Source organism: Cetorhinus maximus, chromosome 6, assembly GCF_964194155.1.
Source record: "Cetorhinus maximus chromosome 6, sCetMax3.hap1.1, whole genome shotgun sequence".
Taxonomy (NCBI): domain Eukaryota; kingdom Metazoa; phylum Chordata; class Chondrichthyes; order Lamniformes; family Cetorhinidae; genus Cetorhinus; species Cetorhinus maximus.
The window spans coordinates 26188261-26205714 of record NC_135884.1 but is presented as its reverse complement, the minus strand read 5'-3'; the positions used below and the strand labels follow the sequence as shown (position 1 = coordinate 26205714).

At 41.4% G+C, this 17454-nt stretch overlaps 1 protein-coding gene across 3 annotated transcripts in view; it reads left to right on the top strand.

Moving 5' to 3' along the window:
- The first annotated feature begins 1050 nt into the window (after positions 1 to 1050).
- iqsec1b (IQ motif and Sec7 domain ArfGEF 1b) overlaps positions 1051 to 17454 on the top strand; it is a 511299-nt gene continuing 494895 nt past the window's right edge. For 2 of the 3 annotated variants that reach the window (XM_078543457.1, XM_078543453.1), the window contains exon 1: positions 1051 to 1518. In XM_078543457.1, the coding sequence (XP_078399583.1) occupies positions 1265 to 1518 (254 nt within the window). In that variant the 5' untranslated portion in view covers positions 1051 to 1264. The remainder of the gene's footprint in view (positions 1519 to 17454) is intronic. The other variant, XM_078543454.1, reaches the window with a different exon arrangement.

Below are 17454 nucleotides of genomic sequence, written 5' to 3'. Positions count from 1 at the left end.
CCAGAAACATTTCAATCTACCTCTCTACCCTCCTTGGCGCCACTGTGTTGTCTATTAAGGAGAGTGAGAGAACCACAGTACAATCTGTTACCAGTAGTAATTGTGATGCATCAATCAGATGATGTCAGCCCTTTCTCCGTGGTAGCACTCATGCCTCAGGGGTCAGAAGGTCTTGTGTTCAAGCTCTAATCCACAGACTTGAGCACAAAATCTTGACTGACACTCCAGTGCAGTCGTGCGGTAGTGCTGCATTCTGGGAGGTGCATAAAATATGATGTTAAATAGAGGCCCTTTTTCAGATGGACATATAAGACCCCACAGTGCTATTTGGAACAAGGTGGGGAATTCTCCTCACTGTCCTAGCCAATATTAATTCCTCAACCAACACCTAAAAATAGATTATTTGGTTAGTTATCACTTTGTTGTTTGTGGGATCTTGCTGTGTGCAAATTAACTTCAAAATTACTCTGAAGAAGGGTCACACGGACTCGAAACGTTAACAGGTGCTGCTAGACCTGCTGAGTTTTTCCAGCATTTGTCTGTTTTTGTTTCAAAATTACTTCATTGGCTGTAAAACATTTTGGAACCAGGAAAGGCACTATAGTCTATCTTTATCGCAGAGACATTGGATTTTGGAAGCATCTGATGCAAAAACTTACAGCAGTTGTGTGTTTTGTGTTGCATTTTATTAAACTGAATTGTTGAACAATTTGATAGGCTGCACTACAAAGTTTGCGAAGTGATTACTTTAAACTGCAGCTTGCAGAAATTCTGCCACCGTGCAATTTCATTATCTAGCACAAGTGTCTTGGATAACTAGTTATATTCTTCGCCCCAGCCGCATGGTTTGGTAGGACCCACTAAGAGTTATGATTCAAAGTTGAAATTTGACTCAGTCCATTCCAGCCAATTACCTTTGGCTTTCTTTCGCATTTTACCTTAAAGCGGGTGTGCAAGACACACGGTGAAAGCTACGAAACGAGACTGGGAAATTGCCCTTTTAAATGTATTTCCCTCAATGAAGTGTAGCTGGCTGGTGAAAGGCACGTTGAGGCGGTACGTGTGATGAACATTGAGCTCAGCTGGACGGCATGCGGCTGTGGCCAAATCTCCAGCCACCCGCTCACTCACTCACTCAGTGCAAAACAAACAATGGCGGAGAGCAGCTGGGAAAAGACGCTTTGCGTTTACCTCACTATTAAGGAAAGGCTGTGATTTGATTTCCCGCGGACATAACGGACTTGATACACGGCGTTTCTTCGCCATGGAAGGCGCAGCGGAGAACCCGAACCGAGCCGTGGAATATCTAAAAGAGCTAAATAAAATAATCGAGACCCAGCAAGAGTTGCTGGAGAACCAGAAGAAGCGTATCGAGGAGCTGGAGCAGCAAGTGGCCGAGCTGTGGAAGGAGAATGCCTGTCTCAAAGAGGAGCACCAGCGGCATCTGACCACTTGCCGTTTGCAGAGCACCAACTATACGCCTCTAGCATCAATTAAAGAGGACTTAAAGCAAGAAAAGTAAGAATTGCTGATACTCTTGCTCCGGATTCTATATCCAATATAATTACATTTGCAAAGTGTTATCCGCTATTACCGAGCTAAGATTGCATTTTGGGCATCTTAGTGGGCTGCTTAAGTTGCAAATCTGAAGTGTCGGCATCTCGTAATGTATGAACAACCGTTATTCCTGCTAAAGTGTGGGCTTTCGTTAATCTTTTACGGAAATAGTTAGCAAAAGGCAAACTATGTTTTTTATATATATATATTCCATATAAAGCAAACGAGCAGGTACGGAGTAGCATGCACTGATTCAAGTTGTATGGGCAGAGATATGAGAGACTCGGCTAAATCAGGAAGGTCTGCACCCTAGTCTCTAGAGAGCTGATCCTTTTTTGTTTTTGTATAGCACGGGTAATTTTAATGCATTTCTAGTAATTCCAGGAACTGAGTAATCATATGGCCGTGCCCATTGCTCTTGACTTTAATTATCTTTTCGGAAGCAGCTGCAGAAAGTGAAGCTACTGCATTTTTTTTTATTACAGGGCTGCTGCTTTCATTCATTTAGCGGCGTATCAAGCGCGATAGTAACGCGCATCTGGAGACCTTTTTAAAGAGGACCTTCTATTCATTGCCACCGCAAAAACTTTTAAAATAAATTATGATCTATAACGTGTTGGAGATCAGCATAGTTTGAGTTTGTGGATGTGAATGGAAGTCCATGTATTTGTGATTTTAAAAGTCTTAAAGCAGGAATCGTATTTTCTCCAAAAACAAACACACGCAAGTCAAAATTCTCCATAACGTTTAAGGGTCATCAATTCTCAGCTCCCCACCCACTCTCCCTCCTGACAACCTGAAGAGAAAATAACTTAAGCGTTCAGAATAACAAATATCTGGCGTTTCCTACCTCGGGGCGTTTTAGCTTCACGCGATGAGGTATTGAGATGAGTAATGTTGTTATATATTTGCGACGAAACAATAAATGGAACGAATGTGGATTCTGTCGAAGTCGTAAGACAGCAACAGAGCAGAGTCGCAATAGTTTGTGAAGCATTTCAAAAACTGAACGATTTTTATTCAAGCGCTAAGAGGACTTTCTGGGAGAATAGTGCATGTTGTCAGAAGTGAAGTGAAATACTGCTTCAGTGAAATGGTTATGATATCCGGCAACATCTGTGGTATCCTGGCATCCTGATAAGTCGATTTGCTTAATCCATAATCCATGATATATTTAGTATCTAAACTCCCAGAAATGGAACAATGGCCTCGGCTTTTCCGATACATTCATGCCTCCGGGTGTCGAGGATGCCCTTGTATGTTTATATTAAATATTTTCGAGATGTATGTATTTCAGTAATGTAAATAACTCGATTGAATTGCGCTTGTGTTTGGGCGAATGGAATAACAAGGTGTCAGTGACCTCATAACTGCTCAAGATTTACTGTGGAATAATTTTAGACTCTTATTTCTCCCCGCTTAAACACACCGCGACTGTTATTCTTGAATGTTAAACTATTCCAAATAGGAAGTTCTGTCCTTGTTTCACTATCTGGCTTTCCCAGTGACACCACTTTCCTTTAACGCTGTTGTATTCCTCTTAAATAAAGTGAGCTACAGAAACATTCTTTTTACCTTTTTTTAAGAAGGGAAATTTTAACTCTGGTCATCATATTAACTGACTACGTAGAACCGAAAGGAAAGGTACCTGTAAAGTACAGAGCATCTATCCACTGGTGTACAGTGAGCGAGATCTATACATGACAGCAGGGAAAATGCCACTCAGCTGTAACATGAGTACAAGTTGAAGCTAACATTGGAAAATTCTGATGTGAAAGGGTGCAAATATGTACATACTCCAAGTAGTTATGAATAGAATTTCTCAATGCAGCTAATGGCACGTTCAATTAAAAAGAAACAAATCTTTGTGATAAAGGTTAGCTTTAGCCTTGATGGGAGGACATTGAGTCGATCTGCAAAGGCTGAATGCTATTGTATGACTTGTTTGCTGTGGTGTTGGGTTACAGTGGCTACATTTTTTGTGATATGCTATTGATTGGATCTTTATTCGCTGATGATGACGTTAGTAATTGTGTGTGTGTGTGTGTGTGTGTGTGGTATTGCTATTTTCTTTTTCCTGATCATGAATGTCACCATGATCTGATCCTGAGTCTCCAGTGAGTGCCAGTGTCTGCGCTGTCACTGGGGTTGCTCCTTTCCGCCGCCAGGCGGGAAGGTGTAGCGGCGCGCATGCGTGCTGCTGGCGAGCGTGAGGAGGGCGGGGCGATGTTTGGAACCGCTTTCTTCAGATTGCCCAGGAGCAAAATGCTGCGGATGCTGGAAACCCGACATCAAAAACAGAATGTGAGGTTAAAAAAAAACCCCGCAAGGTCTGACAGCATCTGTCGAGGGAGAAACAAGAGTTAACGTTTTCGAGTCCCCCCATTTGGGATTGGAAATGTTAAACTGTTTCTCTCTCCACAGGTGCTGCCTGACCTGCTGAGTTTTCCCCAGCATTTTCTGTTTTTTTTTGTTTCCTCAGGTTGGAAATGGTGTCGCTAGAGGTGTTTGCGCCGGAGATTTGAGCCATCAGGGCGAACCATCGTGTGCTGGGTAAACCTCCCCACGTGCCCACATCTTGGAAACTCGTTCGAGTTATCAACAGTCACAGATTGCAACTCTTTCGAGTACAATCACAGTTCTTGGTTTCCGGGAGTGGGACGTGAACCCACAACCCTCTGATTCAAAGGCGAGGGTGCTATGAACTGAGCCACAGCTCCCACATCTTGGAAGGAAAGCAGCTGGGGTGTGGTTGCTAATGTAGGTTTTCTGACTCTTCAACATGCAATAGAAAATGGGTTGGATTATGTGACTCTTCAATTAGTTTAAACAGCATCTTTTGTAAATATCATGACGTGGCCTTTTTCTCATAACAACAACAGAATCCCATTTGGCCCTTTAACCAGATCACGAAAGCAAAATACTGCAGGTGCTGGGAATCTCAGCAGGTTTGGCAGCACCTGTGGAGCGTGAAACAGTTAACGTTTTCAGGTCTGCAACCTTTCATCGTTATTTAAATCAGCCTGGACTATTATTTCTCCCCTCAGAAACATATTGTGGTCTTCAATACAATCCCAGGCAATTTGCTGGCTTCTTATAGGAGACCATCTGATTAAATTTTAAATGATTCATGCATGTTTTGCTTTCATCCATGTCCTTCATGCACTCATATTTTGATAGTAGCTTGCTTCTATATCTTATGCAGTAAAATGTTTGTTTCAGCACTGTGTTCAGTCAAGATAAGGAGGAATAAAACAATTATTTTTGCCAAACTAAAATAGCTTTTACTTTCCAGTATCTGAAACTGCATATGATGAGTTGAGATGCAAGTTAATATTGTGGAAGTACCTTCTGACCAATGTTGAGGGGAAAAGAATATCACAAAGCTAAGCAAATTTAAAAGTACCCAATGGGAGAGAAAACTGAACAAGAAGCTTTGATATATTACTGATTTTACACCAGATTTTGGTAGCTAATAAAAACAGTTTATCAAATGTATCTTTTTGTAGCTTTCAATGAAAAGCTTAGTTTTGAAAGATGACTTTAAGAGCAAACACATTTTAAAAGAAGGGAAGGTAAGCAACTGAAAAGCAAACCTTAACTAAGATTTCTGTATTGTATTTTCTTGAATACATCTGATTCATGTAAGTTGTGGTCTGAGACATGAAATCTTCTGCATTTGTTGAGGAGAAAATAAATACACAAGGTGCCTAGAGATAGCATTTAGTTTCATGGGAAGTCAAGTTGCCAACTGAACAAACTTTTTTAGTTGTTTGTCTAGTCCAATGGCCTTTTCAGTATTACAGAATGTGTTCATGAGGCATTCTAAATAGATTCTGTTGCAGACAGGTATTGAGGGCAAACAATTCCATAAACAGTTGAGTGATTGCTATTCACATTTCTTTGGTTTAGTTGATAAATATTCCAACTGACTATTGGAAATTAGTCCTTTGAACAAGGAACAGGCTTCTTTGATTAAAAGAAAAACATAACTATTTGGACAGCGGTCTGACTGGTTTGACTGCCTGGTTTTGATAGAGGGAATCTAGAGCAGCTCCATTGGAGGTCTTTGGTGTGTGCCATTTCACCAGACAAACGGTTTAAAGGTAATTGGAATGACCTAAAGACTCTTCTTTTAAAACAGATCCTGTAGTAAGGGAATATTGATGTTTCTTGTGTGTTTTGCTTCTCATTTGTAAACATTCAGCTGTTATTGTTACAAGCTTAAAATTTATCATGTCTCATCTTTAGAAGTAGCAGAAGAATGTAGTGGAGACTACATTGGCTACCTATTGTGCAAATAAAATAGTAGTGCTATGGAATTCCCTCACTTCCATCATGTCTTAGATGCAGATTTTCTTAAGGAAACTATCTTGGTTGAACATGTTTTGGGAGAGAACTTCAATTGCAACACTGACATTTTGCGCACATTGCAGTACCTCGAACTTGTGTTAACAGTAGATATGAAACTCTGCACTTCATAGGCCTCAAAGTTAGGTTGTTAAAGAAAATTGATACTTCTGTAAAATTTGGAATGGAATTGATATCTTAGCAAATGAGCTTCAAAGGTTCATGAATATGGACATGAACACGATATTTGAAATACCTTTTATCTGTGTTGAAGAACTTTTACATTACACTTATTCTATTCTGAATAACTTCAAACTGAGATTATTCTGAAGTTCTTGTCCTTGTTTGCAGTCCCTCCATGGTTTTGCAGCATACTCCTTTTGGCTTTCTCCAGTTCTACGTATCTGCTTGCTTACTGATCTATGACTTTCTTTTATCCTCCATTTCTTTTTATCCCCTACCTCGCCATCAAATCTCTGCATTTTTATGTTTTTTCCTAAATTGCTGGCCAGTGTCTGTCTTTTATGTATCCTTCCCCCAGTGTCTGTGGGCCATTGTGACATTTGGCCATGCCAAGAGTACTATACAAGTGCTAGGTATTGGTTATTTGGGTTGTAGTAATTTCACCCTGGATGCAGCAGACAAATGGGTGCAGCTTTAAGTATTACTGATATTCATTGATTCATACTTGGATTGTGCTTAAGTGCATTTTTAAAAATCCTTCAATCTTTCCTCTAGCAAATTTACTTTTCCTCACATAATCCCTCTTTCTGTATTCTTCATCATTTATTTCTTTAGAACCATGCCTGGTCAAGACTTTTTTTTTAAGGCACCAAATTCGATCTTTAGTGTGATCTTTAATGTTTATGAAACTCAACTTTTGTGTGTACATATGGCTTGTAAACATTTTGGAGGGGGCAATCCATGGTTGGAGCTTGTAAGTATAGGTTGATTCATACTTCAGTCTTTTCTATGTTCATAACTGATGTTTTCACGGTATTCCCTTATATAGGTCTGTCTGTAATGGCCACAGATTCCAACATCCTCCTCTTATTCCATATCTCAGGGTATGCTTCTCTGCATAGTAATCTGGAACCTATTCAAAGCACTCAAGAATCCTCATCTCAGTAACAGTGGACCCATTTAGAGTATTTGAAGATCTCGGTCATCTTTTTGGATTCATTAGCGACTGTTGCAACTGTGGATTGTTACTTGACCAAGCTGTGTTTCTGATAGCATATCCTCTCCATCAGAAAGACTGCTGCAGAAGTAGAAGAATCAGGCATTGCATGTTTCTGCTGCTGAAACCATTTTAAGCCATGTTTTCCTTTTCACATGACTATTCCAATGCTCTTCTGGCTGCTCCACCCTCACTAAACTCCGGTTCATCCAAATGTTTGTTCACATCTTAACCTACACTGTGTCCAGCTCTGAGTTAGGTTGGCTCCTGTCCACCACACCTTAATTTTCTCATCCTTGTGTTCAGATCCCTGCATATCTCATCCATTCCTATCTATGTCATACCCTACAACCATCTAAGAACTCTATATTCCACTGACTCTGGTTTCTTGTCCATCAACCACGTCTTTCCGTCCATCACCGGCGCCTGTTCCTTTAGCAGTATAGATCTCCCTAAACCTCCGTATCTTCACCTCTGTCTCCACCTTTTTTTAAGATACCCCTTTGAAACCTGTATCTTTAATCAAGCTTTTTGGTCACCTATTCTAGTAACTTCATCATAAACACTTTGCATGCCAAATTTGACTTTCACTCCTGTATCTGCTTATATCATGGTATAAATCAAGTGATGTAACAATGCATTCACCTTGACTTGCAAGTCCATAACACATCTTTCATGTGCCTTCCAGTCTGTTGCTTCAATCTTTTTGAAAGAGGTCTGAGAAAACATATGACAATTCCAGATATGAAAAACCTATCTGTAATTTTTAGAACCGCAAACAGATAAACGGTTGTGCTTGAATTCAATAGTACAACTTGTCTTGGTGCACTGTGATACAAAATAACAACATACTACATGCCTGCATATTGGCGGATCATTTTACTTGACTTTTATTTGTTGTTTGGTATTCTAGCCATCTTGCAGGCTTTGGACCAGACTGTCCTTGCAGCTTGTTTCTTCAAATGGACGTTTTGCCTGTTTATCTCCATGTTCACAACCCAAGGGCAAGACCTTTTCTGAATGTGCAGGACAAAGAGCCCCCCAACCCAATGGGATGCAACTTTTTCAGCCATTAATGAGATAGGTTAATTGTTTGCAGGTTTTGGGGAAATATCAAAACTTTTTTTTCAATAGCATTTAACTAGTTTTGGTGTTAGTACATTTTACAAATCTTGTGTGAGCACACATTCTTTCAAGCTGCAAGCCTTGGATATAACTTTGTTCCCCAACTTTTGATCTCCTCCTAGAGGAGAAAAGGCTGAAAAAATCTTAAACATGTATGTTAGATAATTTTCCTAAGTTTATGATGGACTCTGGGATCATTTGTTAAATTATAAAGTCTGTTTTACATTGGAGTTTTTAAACCGTCTGTATGTTCTCCAGAATGATTACAAGCCTCCTGTACATGGATAAAATGTTAAAATGGTTTAGGTTTGTTTATAAATATAATCTCTTCCTGTATAGAGTATTTAAGGGCTATAGAATACAGCCAGTTATTACTTTGCTCCTTTTCTCAAGGTATGCTTTCTAAAACAAGAGAGTCACTAAATCTCAAGTTTTAATGGTTGATAACTTGTTCCTAGTTTGCTTAAGTCAGGTCATGGCATGGTTCAATTCCCACAGTGGGGAACTGTGGTAAGACTTACTGGAAATAATGTCAGTGTTGATGGTTGGTCAAGCAAAGATGGTTTGAATCTTTGTTTTTGGAGTCAATAAAAGGTCGCATCTGTTCTGTCTACTTAAACAAATGGAGAATAGTATCAAATGCTCACAAGTAGAAATGAATCTTCTATGAATTTAACAAATGATCCCAGAGTCCATCATAACTCAGGAGGATTATTTTCTAATGTACATGTTTTTAAGATTTGCCTTTCCTCCTCTAGAGGAAAACAAAAGTTGGTGAAAAAAGTTATATCGCACAAACTTATGAATGGCCCTAAGGCTGTCACTTCCGGCCCTGAGAAGTGCCCAGTCTACCTCAGATTACTCTGGAAGGGCAAGGTATCTTCAAAATTTGAGCAACAGGTGAAGCTAGCTGTTTCACCCTGCTACTATGTCGCAGCAGTACGAGTGGTATCCGCTACTAACAGGGTGCTGCTGTCAAGACGTTCTGCCTATCACACGCGAGTAATGTGGTATATGAATTTCAGTGACAGTGTGATGCTAGGTATGTAGGCAGTACATTCCAAAGACTGGTGGATCATATCAAACAGCATGTTCCTTCTGCTGTTCGCAACAGGCAAGGTACAGAATGTACCCAACCAGCCTGTGCTTGCAAAACTCAAAACACCATTGTCCAACATTAGATGTGATTCCACGATGGGACAACGTTTGCTTAATAATATGCTGGCAACCAATTTAAGATTGTCTGTCAGTTGGGCTCGAGTGTGGTGCATTTGTGTGTATTGAAAGCAACATATTAATACGTAGGCCCCTGTTCTTTGCAGACAGAACATGTACACACACTACTCCTGTTTCAGCTAAACAAAATAAATGACATCGTTTGCTGGTTCATTCCTCAGGGCAGTGCCTTGACCAATCAGTCAAGCTGCCTGGTTTAAATTTCCAACAATGCTTGGCAGTTAACTGTTAGTCACCATTTAACTGGTGCATTCTCCATGGCGCAATGCCTTTGCCAATCAGGGTCCACATGCTGACCAATCAGCGCACTCTTCTCATACAATATAAAGTTGCTGCTTCCCCTGACATTGGCATTCTTGCGATTGTCCTGATGCTGTCAAAGCTTTTCGTCTTGCACTCATGCCTTTTTTTCAGCAATACTCAAGTTCTGTACTACCAAATGACTAAACTAATCTATCAGAAACTTGATGGAGTCAAACGTGCTGGACTGTAGGCATTAAATCAAATAAATGGTTTTACACTGGTAAAGAGGCCAGTAAAACTGACAAGTAAACTGCTTCCGTAGCCATTAACCCTGCTGTCCATGAGAATAAATAGATTCTTGAATAAAAATACTTAGTGTGCTTTTTTTTTGTTTGTTTGGTTCCCAAGTTCATGATTGCAACAAGCTTGTTTGATTAGGTAATTGAGTTTGGAATTCTAATGCTCTATTGTATGAAATAGAATTTAAGTGCAGGAATTTTTTTATGATCTGTAGTACTAATATTTGGAACAATATTGTCCCAATTACACCAACTAAAACTGAACAACAGCAGCAACTTTATATTTAGTTAACAGAAATGCCCCAAGGTGCTAAACAGCGTTTAAAGCAAAGTTAGATACTGAGCCAAATAAGGCCATTTTAGGACAGAATGCTAAAAGCTTGGTCCAAGAAGTAGGTTTTAACGAATTTCATAAAGGAATAAAGAGAGGTGGAGTAGTTTAGGCAATGTAAGGCATAACCACAAATGGTAGATCAACTTAAAATTGGTGAGCCTCAGAGGCCAGAATTAGGCAAGGTCAGGTACCATGGAGGGTTGTGGGTTGGAGGAGATTACAGGGAGAAGAGTGAGGCCATGGGATTTCAAAACAAGGTGGAGAATTCTCTATAATCAGTTGTGCGACTGGGATCAAGTGCAGGTCGGGGAGTACATGGAACATAGGTGAATAGGATGTTATGAGTAAGGACATAAGTTTTATAGAGGGTAGAATGCGGGAGCCCAACGAGAAGTGCATTGGTATAGTCAGGTTTAAAGGTGGCAAACGACATGGTCAAAGGTTGCAGCAGCTGATGTGCTGAGGCAAGGATGATATTGTGGGCGTTGGAATAGGCAGTTTCAGTAATTACACAGATGTGGTCAGAAGCTCAACTCTGGCTCAATAGGACACCAAAATTGCAAACAGTTTGGTTCAGTCTCAGATTGTTGCCAGGGAGGGGGATGGAGTCAGTAGCTAGGGAACTGAGTTTGGAGTGGGGGACAGAGGCAGTCTTCCAAATATTTAATTGGAAGAAATTTATACTCATCCAGTACTGGATCCTAACTTTGCCACCAGTAGAGGAGTCGAGAGCACTGATGGTAAGGAAGCTCTGTGTTATTGGCATACGTTTGAAAACTAATGCTGTGCTTTCAGATGTCACCAAGGGAGGCAATAGATGAGAAATAGGAGGGGGGAACAAAGGATAGATGTTTGAGATACACCAGAGGTACCAGTTTGGGAAGCGAAACCATTAAATGGTTTTCTGGCTACAATTGGGTAGATGAGAATGGGACCAGGTAACTGCTTTAATGTTTTTTAAATTTTAAACTGTTGCTCACAGCATGGAATCTTGAGCATGGATGTGATGCAACCTATAAAAAAATGGAGCTGTTTCACCTGGCATGTCTTTTTAAGGCCACTTGTACATTTTTTATTTGTTCATGGGATGTGGACATTGCTAACAAGGACAGCATTTATTGCCCATCCCCAATTGTCCTTTAAGGTGCTGATGTGCCACTTTGAACTGCTGTGGTCGTGTGGTGCAGCTACACCCACAGTGCTGTAAGGGAGCAGTTCCAGGATTTCAGTCTGCTGCACGCTGCCTTTGTCCCTCTAGGTGGTGAAGGTTATGGATTTGAAACGTGCTGTCGAAGGAACCTGAGTGAGTTGATGCTGCGCATCGTTGTATATGGTACACACTGCCGCTGTGCACCGGTAGTGGATGGGGTGCCAGTCAAATGGGCTACTTTGTCCTGGATGGTGTCAAGCTTCTTGAGTGGTTTTGGAGTTGTACTCATCCAGGCAAGTGGAGAGCATTCCATCATATTCCTGACTTGTCTTGTGGACAGGCTATGGGGAAGCAGGAGATGAGTTACTCGTTGCAGAATTCCCAGCCTCTGACTCGCTCTTGTAACCACAGTACTTACATGGCTGGTCCAGTTAAGTTTCTGGTCAGTGGGTGATTCAGAGATGGTAATACTATTGAATGTCAAGGGGAGATGGTTAGATTCTTTCACTGGAGATTACCTGGTACTTGTATGGCACAAATGTTACTTGCCATTTAACATTCTAGCTTGGGCTGATGCATGGGTCTTGCTGCATGGGAATATGGACAGAGGCATTATGAGCTCTGTGCAATCATCAGTGAATATCCCCACTTCTGAACTTTTGTTCAAAAGCTTCAGAATCAGAATCACAGTGCAGAAGAGGTCCTTCGGCCCATCGAGTCTGCACCGACACGTGAGAAACACCTGACCTACCTACCTGATCCCAATTTACCAGCACTTGGCCCCTAGCCTTGAATGTTATGATGTGCCAAGTGCTCATCCAGGTACTTTTTAAAGGATGTGAGGCAATCTGCCTCCACCACTCTCCCAGGCAGCGCATTCCAGACCGTCACCACCCTCTGGGTAAAAAAGCTTTTCCTCACACCCCCCCCCCCCAACCAAACCTCCTGCCCCTCACCTTGAACTTATGCCCCCTTGTGACTGACCCTTCAACTAAGGGGTTCCCCTTATAGCTGCTCCCTATCCACCTTGTCCATGCCCCTCATAATCTTGTACACCTCAATCAGGTCGCCCCTCAGTCTTCTCTGCTCCAGCGAAAACAAACCAAGTCTATCCAACCTCTCTTCATAACTTAAATGTTTCATCCCAGGTAACAAGTGGAGATAGATACTCTTCATTATTGATTTTTCTGTCCATGATTGGGCCTAGGACACTATCCTGAGGAATTCCTGCAGTGATGTCCAGGGAATGAGATGATTGACCTCCAACTGTGCAGCCATCTTTCTTTGTGCTAGGTGTGACTCCAACCAGTAGTTTCATCCCTGGTTCCCATTGCCTTCTATTTTGCAAGGGTGCCTTGATGCTACACTTGCCATTAGGCGATCGGAATAGTTAGAGTAAGTTTTATATTGGTATTTGTTGGTGTTAGGAATGAGTTTTAGCTTTAATGTTTCAGTTTGAGTTGTATTTCTGCATCTATTAAGAAAAGTTAAGTTGAGTTTTAGTTTCACTTTAAAAGGTGCCTGCATTTCTAATTGAGAGCTTACGGCAATAAGAGAAGTTAAGCACCAACAAAAGTAGAAAAACTGGGCTATTTAGCAACAGGGGTCCAAAGAGGCAGGCCCCTCCCACAGAGACACACAGAAGAAACTAGAAACAACAGTTTTTGTCAGTTTTTGCAGACAGCTGCCAAGCAGAAGCAACCCAGATTGGACAGATAGCAAGTCCCAAGCTAAAGAAGAAAGTCCCCAAAATCCAGGGGAGTGGAAAGGGAGACAGTCCCAAGAAGACCTGCTAGTCAAAGGAAGGACAGGAACCTGAAAAATGGTCCTGACAAGAGTGAGGGGCAGATAAAGGCTCCAAGCTTCAAGTTTAAAGTAATAAAGGCTTGTGAGAAACCAAAAGGTCCAAAGAGACAGCCGAAGGTAACTCTTTGCTATGGGCATATGAAGCAGTGGTGCACTATTGACAACTGAGTGAATGAGAGAGCGTGGAAGAAAGCTTGAACGCATGTGCTGACCCAGGAGAGAGGAACATCAGAAGGAGAGTTCGAAACCCTGGACTTGAACCCTTGTGGAAGGCATCTGAGAGAAAGCGTTGGTTAGGGAGAAGATTCCAAGGTGAGGTCTTGGAGAGTGGAGATTGGAAACCTTCGTATGGTTGCTCAGTAAGATAAGAGCCCATGGTGTTAGAGGCAAGGTACTAGCATGGATAGAAGATTGGCTATCTGGCAGGAGGCAGAGAGTGGGGATAAGGGGGTCCTTCTCAGGATGGCAGCCGGTGACTAGTAGAGTTCCGCAGGGGTCAGTGTTGGGACCACAACTTTTCACTTTATACATTAATGATCTAGATGAAGGAACTGAGGGCATCCTTGCTAAGTTTGCAGATGATACAAAGATAGGTGGAGGGACAGGTAGTATTGAGGAGGCGGGGAGGCTGCAGAAGGATTTGGACAGGTTAGGAGAATGGGCGAAGAAGTGGCAGATGGAATATAACGTGGGGAAGTGTGAGGTCATGCACTTCGGTAGGAAGAATAGAGGCATAGATTATTTTCTAAATGGGGAGAGAATTCAGAAATCTGGAATGCAAAGGGACTTGGGAGTCCTAGTCCAGGATTCTCTTAAGGTTAACTTGCAGGTTGAGTCGGTAGTTAGGAAGGCAAATGCAATGTTTCGGGAGGACTAGAATATAAAAGCAGGGATGTGCTGCTGAGGCTTTATAAGGCTCTGGTCAGACCACATTTAGAATATTGTGAGCAATTTTGGGCCCCATATCTCAGGAAGGATGTTCTGGCCCTGGAGAGGATCCAGAGGAGGTTCACGAGAACGATCCCAGGAATGAAAGGCTTAACATATGAGGAACGTTTGAGGACTCTGGCTCTATACTCGATGGAGTTTAGAAGGATGAGGGGGCATCTGATTGAAATTTACAGAATACTGAAAGGCCTGGATAGAGTGGACGTGGGGAAGATGTTTCCATTAGTAGGAGAGACTAGGACCCGAGGGCACAGCCTCAGAGTAAAGGGAAGACCTTTTAGAACAAAGATGAGGAAAAACTTCTTTAGCCAGAGAGTGGTGAATCTATGGAATTCATTGCCACAGAAGGCTGTGGAGGCCAGGTCATTGAGTGTATTTAAGACCAAGATAGATAGGTTCTTGATTGGTAAGGGGATCAAAGTTTACGGGGAGAAGGTGGGAGAATGGGGTTGAGAAACCGATCTGCCATGATTGAATGGTGGAGCAGACTCGATGGGCCGAATGGCCTAATTTCTGCTCTTATGGTCTTATGGTCTCATGGTCTGGGGGTGGTTGAGAGATCCACAGCATCTGATTGAGGTGGCATCTGTCACATAGTGAGTGTGGTGTGCCTGACTGCAGGCCACCAATTGGTTTACATGGACTGTGTACTTATTGTGGATATTAGAGTATAAGATAGCTTTTGTAATTTGTGTTATCCTTACAAATCTGTTTATCTGTAAAGGTTTAGTTGTGGGTGAAGGAGTATTGTAATATAATTCATCTTGTTGAATAAATATTTTATTCTTTTGTTAAGAGTTCATCAGCTGACTGCTGTGACTCTGTTCAGTAGTTACTCTCCAAGTATCTAAACAAACAAATAGATCCTAACTTTTTTTTTATCAAGCTGGGTTCCACCCTGGAATCGGGCTTGTCCAGTTGTAATATCAGTCAAATGCTGTCTTGATGTCAAGGGCAGTCACTCTCGCCTCACCACTGGAACTCCGCTCTCTTGTCCATCTTTGGACCAAGGATGTAATGAGGTCAGGAGCTGAGTGACCCTGGCAGGACCCAAGCTGAGCATTGGTGATGCAGGATACTGTTGTCAGTGCCACGTGATAGAACTGTTGACGACATCTTCCATCACTTTGCTGAACAAGAGTGGACTGGATTAGATATGTCCTTTTTTGTGTGAACAGGGCATGTCTGGGCAATTTTCCATTTTGTTGGATAGATGCTGGTGTTGTAGCTGTGTTGGAACAGCTTGGCTAGGGATGTGGCTAGTTCTGGAGTACAAGTCTTCATTACTGCAGCTGGGATGTTGTCAGGGCCTAAAGCCTTTGATGTTTTCAGTGCCTTCTGTCATTTCTTGATAGTTGGAGTGAATTGATTGTCTAAAGGCTAGCATCCATGATAATGGGGGCTTCAGGGAGGTCATCCACTCTGCACCTCTGGCTGAAGATGATTGCAAATGCTTCAAGCTTGTCATTTACATTGACATGCTGGGTTCCCCTATCATTGAGGATGGGGATGTTTGTGAAGCCTCCAATTCCAATTTGTTGTCCAGCACAATTTATAACTGGATGTGCAGAACTTTGGTCTAACCTGTTGGTTGTGGGATCACTTAGCTCTGTCTATAGCATGCTGCTTCTGTTGTGTAGCATGCATGAATTCTGGGTAGCTTCACCAGGTTTATTTTTTAAGTATAACTGGTGCTGTTCCTGGCATGTACCCTGCACCCCTCATTGAACCAGTGCCTTGTTCTGGCTGGCCCCTTGGCCTGAAAGCTTGTAATAGGTACCAAGGACCAATCTAGGGCTGACTGCACTCATTGCTTTAGTTACTATCTTTTTTTTTGAAAGAATTAAATCCTTCCTAACAACTAGAACTGTATTCCTCAGCATGTTATCCTATCCCAATATGCCCTATTTTGATATCAGATATAACCCTTCAACTAAAATTCAGGCATCATGCTGTGAGATATTGACTTTTATGCCTATTTCTTTCATAGCTGCATATGAATGTGATTCTATTTCTAATTCATCTAGCATTGGCATGAAAGTATTTGAAGGGAATAATTGTTACTTATGAATCTCTCATGCTGGAATTATCTAAATTTCAATGCTCTAATCTTAAATTATCCTTTATAATTGGGAACATCTTTACTTTAGATCCTTTAGGACAAGAAGCCACATTCAAAGACAGCCAGAACAGTCTCGGTCCCAATTATTTTAAGACCTCCCAGTTGTTCCTTTTAACATTCCTGGCCAATCTGTCTGATTCTAACTATTTTAAATGAATCCCATTCCTCATGAAAAGCCATTGATATGAAAAACATTTCTCTAATTGTCATCACGTATTAGCTTTATTTTTTTTTGCAAAGATCCTTCAATCATTCATTTTAGGTCAAAAACCCTGTTTCTCTCCTTTGACCCACTACTTTTATCCTTTTGGCTATTAATCAGAGTTTCTGAGGAAACATAATTATCACAGATAATTCAAACATGTAAAGCAATGAGTGTTTCTTTTTATTCTCCCCTTGCTCTGAATATCCTTAGCACCTGGAAAACCCATGACTGCTTTGCTTTGGGAAAGACTTTGCCTTGCATGACATGCTGCTACTATGGTGCAGTAAGAAGTTTCCAATGACCAGGGCGTGTTTGCCTTGACTTGACTGTTTTTGCTGAATATTGGCTTGTATTTCTTACTTTTAGCTGGCTCAATAAAAAATATCAGATGAGTTATTGTAGGTTGAAAACTGTCAAGGTCATTGCGGATTGAGAATCTGTTGGGGAAAGTAACAAAGCAATTGAGCAGTGTTTTTGTCCTCTGATCTGTCCGACAAATGCATGTCTACTGATTGCCAGGAATTTATAAATGCTTCAACATCCTTCATCTGCTTCAGAAAAGACAAAATCTGCAGGAGAAGAGCAACTTTTGTACTTAAAACAAGTGAAAAATTGTATTTTTTCTCGAACTCGCTGCCCAAAGTAATCTTAGCACGTGCACACCGCACTTCAAACACTCCAAGGTTTCTTTTTTCTGCTGTTCATGGTATTGCTATTCCATTGTTATCCTGAAGCCTTACAAAAGGAACAAAAGAGGAAAGGCTATGTAGGGACCTGTCCTCTGCAGGCAAAAGGACCAGGTCCAGGCATTGTCCTTGGTGCACTCTCCATGGCAACAACTCATCCAATCAGTGTCTGTTTCTCATGCAGTATAAATTATTGCTCACTGTAAAATTTGG